Raw genomic sequence first — 9,214 nt, 5'->3', positions numbered from 1 at the left:
CTAAGTACATGTCATTGTCAATCACACCCCCTCGCGGTCCTTGAGTGAATAGCTCCAAACAACTTTGCTATCATCACCTTAGGACTTCCTTATTTTCGACCCTAGCAATAACAGTGTTGCCATCCACATGCTTTACACTATAGCCCTTCATTTCTAAATTTATATCTCCTTTAGCTCTGTTTTGATACTCTTGAACAACTCACCTCCGGCCCATATATCAGTGCCCCCTCACTCCCTCTCACATATCGTGCTCGCCATGGCTATTTTACCATCAATGCACCGTAATTTTACGTTTCGTAAGTTGTCTTATTTCCGACGTAAAAAGAGACAGTAAGAAAATATATAATCGTCGTAAAAAATATTTTATATTATGTAAAATTACAAACGTAAAAACATAGTGTAAAATACACATAAACTACAAATTTTCTTGTCTTATGACCTATATATTTATTTTCTTATGCCAAATTTTATGTAGTGAATCAATATGAATGTAACTATTTGAATTCCAAGCATAATTTAATGATGAAATGATCGTAAGATTACCTCGGGTGAAGAATAACTTATTCTGCACCCTGGGCTGGACTATTCTGTTATTAGTAACAGAATATTATTCTGTTACCTGGGCTCTATAAGGACGCGACGAGCTACACCGTAGAAACTCCCCGAGCCATCCTCAACCTAACCCACCTCCTTCCGCCGGCAGCCGTCGTGGGCGAGCGAGCGATGGCGTCAGCCGGAGCGAGGGAGCCCGCGGCGCCGTGACTGGCCGCCGACGGAGCCCATCGAACTGAACCTCCCCGCGGCCCACCACTTCTTCCACCTTCCTTCTTCCGCAGCGAGTGGATCGGCCGCACCGACCACCGGCCTCACCACCGCGCCGCCGCCCAGCGCGCCGCCGCCCCAGCCACCGGCCCCCCACCGCGCCGCCGCCTCCCTCCCCGCGCGCAGCGCCGCCCGGCCTCATCCTCCCTGCCCCCGCCTCCTCCCCTTCGCCAGCGCGCCTCCACCTCCCGGCCGCCGGCGCGGCTCCACCTCCTCGTCCCGGCCGGCCAGGTGATGCGCGCGCATCAGTTCGCGCGAGGCCCGGCCGCCAGGCACCCTTTCGCCATCTGGCGCGACGCCATGGGTAAAGCCAGAGATGGAGCTATTCCAGCACCGGCACCTGCGACGTCAGTCCACCGACGTGCTTGGCGCCGTCCACAACTCGATCGCGCTCGAGCTTATGCTCCAGATCACCTTCTTCAATGTTCCGGCCACGGTTCCCCACTGCCAACACGAGATCCCAACCACTTCTTCTGTAAAAACTGAAGTTATCTAGTTAGTAGTCCTCATTTGCTTAATTCTGCAGTTCTTTAGTTTACCATTGCTTAATTGCCAAGTGTACGGATACATTCTTGGTTTGTTTTAAGTCTGGTGAGTGATTCCGTTCTTCGAGTTGTTGACCATGTTGTATCTGTTCCAGTCGGATTAGCTCCTTCACCGGTTTCTGAAGATGGGAAGTTCAGAGTTTGAGCAAGCGAAGGTATCTCCTGACCTGAAACAGCTCCTCCCATTTCTTTGGCTTCTCCTTAATCTTATTACGGTTTTAAATTTTTGTTCAGTTGTTTCCTTGGATGATTCGCTAATTAAGATGCCCCTGATTACTTCAATCCTTTGTATGTCTTGAGCAAGCAAAACTGGTCTGACATGGTTGTTGTTGCTTCAGGCACACTTGCACGTCGACTGTGCTCAGCCACCAGCAATAACTTGGCAGAGGAAATTCGATGATGAAGGCAAGAAGGTTGCTATGCTTAGCATGACCACTGATATCTTCACAGTTGTAAGCAAGCATGTCAACATGGACTGCACCTTCCTAAATTTTGCATTTAGAACCAAGGATGCATGCTACCTTTGCTACATAAACACCGACCATGGTCATGGTTGTGCTGCAGATACCATTGATTTTTAAAATGCTTCGATTACACGTCGAAGGAATCGCGAAAAACCAAGTGAGTCGCTTTTCTGTCATTGAACATTCAGCTAACCTGTCAACCAGCATGCACATGTACTTGAAATGCCGGTGCAAATTACTCTGCCTAGTCAGTACTCAGTAGCCAGTGAAATTGTTGAACAATTATTATCTTGTTTCCCAAAGGTTGCCGTCTATGATCCGCTCAGGAAATGGATGGACAACTGCTACCGCGGGGTACCCCTTGGCGGACTAGGGTAAGTTCTTTCGATGTTTCGGGTCCTGATTTTGCTCTGAGACTTGCCATGGTTGTGTTGTGACATTCATGCATGGCTCTGCAACTGACTGAACTTCAGATGACGGTTTTATTCAAAGTGCATTCTCTTCTCCTTCTTTTCAGTTCAGGAAGCATAGGGAGAAGCTACCGAGGGTACTTTCAGCAGTTTCAAATATTCCCCAGGATCTATGAAGAGAAGCCTGTCCTTGCCAACCAGTTCTCAGTAATAATAAATTTACACTTGCTTTCATGAGTTGCAGTGCCCAATTTATGGTGGAAAAACGTCTTATATTGTCCACTATTTTCTCATGTCTAGGCATTCGTTTCGCATCCTGGGGGGAAGAGCTACTCGACGGTGTTGAAACTGGTATGCTGCTATTTTTGTCAGGCTCGCCTTTTCGATGCGCAAAATGATGAGGGATAAAGCTCTGGTATGCTGCTATTCCTTGCTTGTGTTTGTTACTGTGCCGTGTTACTTGTAGTAACAGCTGGTCTCATGCATTCTCAACCATATGTTAACAGGTCAGGAGACTTTCTGCATGCGAGACAATGGGCAACAAGTTTTGATTATATTGATACCTAATAATAGCATGTGCTCATTTTTGAACTGAAACAAAAAGAGTCTCTCTAATAATAAATGGGCTCTCTAATAATAAGTTCTAAGGAAATAAATATAGAAGTTCATATTTCAAAACAAATGAAGTATTTTGGAAGTAAAATAAACTATTTCAAAGTACACAAATTATATTTAGGTATCTTTGTGTACTTCAACGTTACTGTACATGAACTTGTACATTTGCCTATCCGTCAAACAGTTTGAGTTGCACTTTTTTTTTTGCCATATTTGATCTATCATATTTCTCTAGTTCCACCTCGTTCGTGAGTTCTTTTGACCGAGAGCTAGTAAGATCAAACATGAATTTACATCAGTTCAAAAAACAGATTGTTGGGAAATAAGATTAAGACCAGAAACAAGAAAGATGTACAAAAAGAAAATTAAAAACCGTTTCATTTGGACCTATATAAGAAAACAATTTGCTGATCACTACGAAATTTAAATAAAAACTTGGAAAAGTTTGAAAAAAATCACATAAAAAGTTCGAACTCCAAAACCTGGCAAATTCATGGTAAAAACAAAAAAAGGCAGAAAAGGTACAATTTATTTTTCAGTGTACCTATAATGTCCAGTTTTTCTTTCAGTTCAATTCCTAGATTTCATTCAGTTCAATTCTTATGTAGGTACTTGGCGGTGGCATTGCTTCACTTCCCTTGTTATGCTCTCTTCGCCCAAGTTCCGAGAATCAAGAAAACAAATACTAGTGCTTGCATGAAAATGTACGAGCAAAAAAAACCCACAAAGGCCTTTGCGTAGAAACATCACCTCCACACCCCCTCCATTCATGCGCAGTACATGCTTCTCCTGCCGCCGCGCCGCCTGGATCCAACGAGGCTGCGTCACACTGGCCCCGGATCCGCCCGCTTCCAATGAGGCTGCGTCACCCGCCGGCGCACCTCTGCCTCGCCGTGGGCAGTGGATGCTTCTCCGCAGCTCAACCTCCTGGTAGCGGGTAGTTCGATGCTCCCTGTCGCGCTACGATCAGCGCTCCCTCGAGCTCAACAAGAAATTCTTTCCGGCTGCGTCTGCACCTCTTAAAAGGTACTAATTCAAACACTGGAGCTGGTTCTTCAAACGATTAAACTGAAATTATTACTTCAACTACTGTTATTAAGTTCACACACTCGAAGGAGGGATCATTGTTTCTTATTGGAGAAGGCCTGATGTTTAGTTGGTGTCTGTGTGGTACCTACACCAGCATTTTCCATCAAGACCTCCAGAAAGAGAGATCATCTCAAGGTGAAAATAAGAAATCCTTTTACTGCTCTCTTTATTGTCTCACTCGATTCATATTATTATATGTACACAAATCCATGTCATCCTGAATTTGTTACACCGGTGCGGGAGCAAAAAACAGATGCACAAGTTCATCTTTTGTGACACTCAGTTCGAATTCTGATTTTAGTTCAGTGCAATTCTTATTTTCTGTTCAGTTCATTTTCTTATTTTAGTATGGTGCCTTATTGAGTTTCTACTCTTCTGAATTTTGGTTACCACACCCCTGTCTGGTGGTTCAGATATTCATTTTTGAGAAGTACTGAGAATAAAAATTAAAAGCCGTCCATCAAAAAGGTTCACATAGCATTATACTGTTTCACATGGTATTGTCCAGTAAGTACATAAGTCATGCTCTTATTTGCAGATCATGCAAGTTCAACTATATAACCGCATGCATGTCTCCCTTAGTCCGACTATTGCTGCTGCTTCAAATCACAAAATTTGATTCAGCCAGTAAGTTGGTGCTAGTGGATCAAGTCCAGATCAACTATTTTTATGTTGGTTGTTACAATATTGTTTGAGTGAAGAACTGCATGGAAGTATAGCATAATGTAGGAGCTTTGATTTACAAAAAAATAAGGCACCACCACCAGCCCGTCCACCACGGTTGCTGGCAGCCGTCCAAGTTGAGCGCTGATGGTAGTCCTCTGCGTGCATCAACGGCACTCTCTCACTGTCGCCGCCTAGCCCGTGCCCGCAGCCATCCACCTCACCGCCGCGAGGCACCTCCCGGACATCACCGCCAAGAGCCTCTCTCCGCCACCACGCCTGGTAGTTGAACTTACACGGGATGACCTGTGACCAACTGCCCCGCCTCTACAAGCTTCTCGGGGATGACTTGGTAGTCGCTGGGATTCCCTGCAGTCGCCAAAGCGCGGCGTGCTCGTGATCTCCGCCTCCATCAGCTCCACTTCACCAGAGCAATCAGTCCAGAGGAGGAGGTGTAGCCAGTCCACCCGATCGCCAACGTCTTATTCCACCTACAAAAAAATTCTTTTTGAGTTCTATTCTTCGTCACAGGTTCACAGCTATTACCTCAGTTCAAAAGTGCCAACGTGTTTAGTTCAGACTATACTAAATGTCCATATTGTAGATAATATTTGCATTGTCTTAAATTTCTGGAAATAAGCTTCAGTACAAGAAAAATGGGTCAGTCAGTTCATCCATATCCACACCCCGTCGACGTGCGGCGGCAGGAAACATTTCCAGGTTGTTTTCTTTCTCTCTTTGCTTAGCACAAAAGTGCGCAAATGCCTAGCAGAAATATAACTTGTTCGTATAAATGGGTAGGTTCATGAAAATTTGTATTAGTAGTTCGGTGAAAGGATTCACATCAGTTCAAAACATTTTTGAATGTTCAGTAAATGTTCAAATAGACCAGAGGCTTTCACCTCATTCGAAAAGCCTAAAGCAACAGTACAATGATAGAAAGAAATCAGTTCAAAAAAACATGTTGGAGGTTTGTCGGAATGACAAAAAAACATCACTTCAATTTTCCTGTACCATCGCTTTTATTGCTAAATGTTTTAGTCACTTTTTTTCTTGATGCCATCAGGTATTGCTTAAATACTTCGGTCTTGTGCCGCTGGTACTAGTGTGGATGGGTAGCAAGTTCAACTACCAATCCACACCAAGTTCAGGCATGTTGCATGTTCCCCACACGTTCCTAGAAGTTGTTCTAGGATTGGAAAGCTAGCAGCAACACTCTTGTTTTCACTATTTAAGTTCACCTCAATTTCTAATTTAAGTTCTGTTCATAGGAGTGCTTGTAATCAATTAGTTTGGTTTTACTTATGTTCCATGAATTTCTAGTACCCTGATAGATTTGGTAGTGACATGATCTCCCTCTCCACCACTCAAGGATATACGCTGTCCTAGTCCAGCCCCATGGCATACATTAACTTAGTTGTTATAGCAAAAAACAGTACAAAACTCTTTTTATTTTTATTTTTGAACTTATGATGTTACTGTACATTAACTTGGTTGTTCTTTTCACATGAACTTGTACATTGCCTTGTCAGGTTGTGCGTCTACTACTCAAAAGTCTGCAATAGTTGAACGAAAATTTAATTTTTGTTAGTTTGTTGTCATGGACAGTACAGGTGCACATTGTTGTGTAGTACATGTGTCCATTGATGTGTTTGAATCCCTTCCGTTCACTTTGATTCCTACAGGTGGTTCAAATGTGTCGAGCGGCAGCATCGCTTGATCCCTAGTGGTTGCCCGCGCAAGGAGGATACAGGGATGCTACAGTGGTGGAGGAGTCAGTACATGTAGTAGCTAGCTCAAGAAAAGGTATTGTCCTGTAGCTTTGGTCTTACCTAGTATGGATAACATTTTTATGGAAAACTTGCTATTTCCTTGGTGCGCTAACATGATGTGTTGGAATATCAGCCAGCGGCCTGCTCTGGCCATGCCGCACCACCACTGGCACGTCCACCATGGTTGCTGGCAGCCGTCCAAGTTGAGCGCTGATGGGAGTCCTTAGCGTGCTTCAACGACACTCTCTCATATCAATCTCTCTTTCTTTGCTCCTGCTATTAAAATGTGTAGATGTGCTGCTTTGCTAATTGAGTAGTTGGGAAGATGTGAAAAGAACATGCTCTCTAGGTGTGTGATTATTCCTGTGAGCACAAATGTATTTAAATGTTTATTTTGTGCTTCAGCTTATGCTTTTGGGCAGTACAAATACATCTTCAAAAATAAGTACAGATGCGGTCTTATAGAACTCTAATTGTTGTTGGATGCTATTCCAAATGCCAATGATCATGCAAAACGGTTATTGCTAGAATCTAGATGATATGTAATATAGTTACCATAGTTTCACCCTATTTTTATGGTTCTAATTATTGTTGCATAAGTCTTTAAAAGAAATGTTCGCTAAATGTTTGTGATCATTGCTTGTAGGTATTCGTATGAACATTAAAATAATGGCTTTTCTTGTAGGAGGTTCAAAGATTGTCGTGGAGCAAGTTCAAGAGATTAGTTTGGTGAAAATAATGTGATCTTTTGGTCAGGATTTTGCATGATCCATAGCCATCAGGCGAGCAGTTCAAGGCCTACTACGCGAGTCGTCTATCGTCTTCTACGCATGATGAGCTTGTTGTCTCTACACATCTAGCATCAGAGTATCTCCTCCCCTTGCCGCACACACATGCCTGCGGTCGAGCTAGTGTTGTTTGTGATTGCTGGTCGTGACTCTTACGTTGTCATTGGACAAATAATTTGTTCTGTAACTCTGTACTGATGGGACCTTCAGCATATATGGTGTTTAGAATTTGTTTGTAACTCTGTACTGTCGGGACCTTCAGCATATATGGTGATCTCAGTATTCTAATCTGTAGGCCAAAAATGGTGAACATTTAAACATCAGTTCAATTTAATAAAACTGAGAAGTCCTACTTTCGGTAAATAGCTGAACCTAGGTACAACAAAGTTCTACCATTAGTCATGGGGATTATCCGTTAATGTGTACTATGTTTTTTTGTCAGTTTATGTGTTTTTTTGTTTGTCAGGCCATGTGCAAGTTCGTTATCGGTTCATGTGTATGTGTGTTGGTAACCACTGCTATTGCTGCTAGGTACCGATCTGACCATGTATATGTTATTCATGTACATGTATTATATGTGTGAAAAAATTTCTATATATGATGAGATGATTGCTACTTCAAAGAAGGTATAGGTACATGACAGCTTGATGTGCATGCATGAATAAAAAAATGGTTTGAATCAAAAATATTGATCAGTACGAATTAAAAACAATGATCAGTTTGAAAAATAAAAGATGGTTAGGTTTTGGTATTCTGTAACGTTGACGTCCAAGAGTTAACGTCCAAGAAAACGTTCAAGTTCTGCAACTGATCCGTCCCGATGGGACAAGGAGATCAGTCCAGCAGGCGCATTTCAAGTGTCATGTCAGTGCGCCGCCCACCCGTCGCCATGCCTCTCCGCCGCATGTCGTGTCGTGCCGCCTTGCCATCAACCACCGTGGTGGCTCAGCCCTGTAGTGCTTCCACGATCACCACACGCAGCTTCCTTCTATCGTTGTCCTCGCCCTGCTCTCCTCAATATTGGCATTGTAAAAACACAACAAGTTCACAATTAAAAAAGTTATAAGTTCAACACGACGTCCCAGATAAGTTTGAGAAAAAAGCTCAAACAAAATGGAACCCAATGAAAACTCAAATGGTAAAAGTTCAAGTTGCAAAACAAGAGAAGTCCAAAACATCTTGCAAGAAAATTGAGTTAAAAAAACAAACACACGAAATTATTTCCTTTGTCCTCGCCCTGCTCTCCTAAATATAGGCATTGCAAAAACACAACAAGTTCATAATTAAAAAAGTTGTAAGTTCAATACGACGTCCCAGATAAGTTTGAGAAAAAAGCTCAAACAAAATGAAACCCAATGAAAAATCAAATGGTAAAAGTTCAAGTCGCAAAACAAGAGAAGTCCAAAACATCTTGCAGAGTTAAAAAAAACAAACACACGAAATTATTTCCTTTTGAAAAAATATCATTCAGTTCAACGATATAAACCATGCAAGTTCGGGGACTATGATACCCAAAAAACAGAGTGAAGTCTAGTATATGAAAACATGCTCAGTACAAAACCATACGAACATCAGTGCAAGTACTCTTTTCTCGGAACCATTCAAAATTACTCTGAAAAATACCTCAGTACAAACACACACATAGATCAGTACGATTACTCTTTTTTTGGACAGAAAAACAACACGATGAGTCTCATCGTATTTCAAAATTACTCTTAAAAGATGGGAGCAACTACAAAATCATAAAGACATCCGTTCAAAGTATTCTTTTTTCGGAACCATTCAAAACTACTCTGTGAAAAATACCTCAGTACAAACATAGACATAAATCAGTACGAGTACTCTGTTTTTTATACAAGAAAAAAAAACACAATGGGTTTCACCTTATTCAAAATTACTTTTAAACGGTTTCGAAGTAGAGAAAACGTTCAACATGACTAAGCTTCACATTTTCGATAGCTATCCAACGGTATATTATTTGCCCCATTTCGACAAACTTTTTAAAAAACCGCGTTCAAAACCAATTTTAACCATATTTGAATTTGT

The 9,214-nt window shown here is 42.1% G+C and overlaps 1 protein-coding gene across 13 annotated transcripts; it reads left to right on the top strand.

The window, feature by feature from the left end:
* Positions 1-621: 621 nt before the first annotated feature.
* LOC109763860 (uncharacterized) lies at positions 622-7,407 on the top strand. 13 transcript variants are annotated; one of them, XM_073507925.1, is made up of 13 exons: positions 637-1,317; positions 1,463-1,522; positions 1,706-1,819; positions 1,932-1,988; positions 2,135-2,205; positions 2,349-2,448; positions 2,542-2,656; positions 2,748-3,377; positions 3,465-3,882; positions 3,957-4,080; positions 6,294-6,414; positions 6,514-6,729; positions 7,066-7,407. In XM_073507925.1, exons 2-7 carry the CDS (start codon positions 1,493-1,495, stop codon positions 2,647-2,649), a joined length of 480 nt encoding a protein of 159 aa, XP_073364026.1. In that variant the 5' UTR covers positions 637-1,317; positions 1,463-1,492; the 3' UTR covers positions 2,650-2,656; positions 2,748-3,377; positions 3,465-3,882; positions 3,957-4,080; positions 6,294-6,414; positions 6,514-6,729; positions 7,066-7,407. The 13 variants fall into 13 exon arrangements, with proteins under 13 accessions (XP_073364021.1, XP_073364026.1, XP_073364024.1 ...); XM_073507923.1 differs by having other exon boundaries at positions 4,040-4,080; positions 6,514-7,407; XM_073507919.1 differs by having other exon boundaries at positions 6,514-7,407.
* The last annotated feature ends 1,807 nt before the right edge of the window (positions 7,408-9,214 follow it).

Source organism: Aegilops tauschii, chromosome 2, assembly GCF_002575655.3.
Source record: "Aegilops tauschii subsp. strangulata cultivar AL8/78 chromosome 2, Aet v6.0, whole genome shotgun sequence".
NCBI classification, from domain to species: Eukaryota; Viridiplantae; Streptophyta; class Magnoliopsida; order Poales; family Poaceae; genus Aegilops; species Aegilops tauschii.
The sequence above is the reverse complement of the archived record's forward strand: the minus strand, read 5'-3'. Positions and strand labels throughout refer to the sequence as shown.

What these genes read in the sequence shown, in the direction of transcription:
- LOC109763860 (XM_073507920.1), top strand. Translation starts at nt 1,493, where the DNA reads ATGGGAAGTTCAGAGTTTGAGCAAGCGAAG. An exon ending in AAGGAATCGCGAAAAACCAA is followed by an intron (nt 1,989 to 2,134) that starts GTGAGTCGCTTT and finishes TGTTTCCCAAAG; the next exon opens with GTTGCCGTCTATGATCCGCT. An exon ending in TCCTTGCCAACCAGTTCTCA is followed by an intron (nt 2,449 to 2,541) that starts GTAATAATAAAT and finishes TCTCATGTCTAG; the next exon opens with GCATTCGTTTCGCATCCTGG.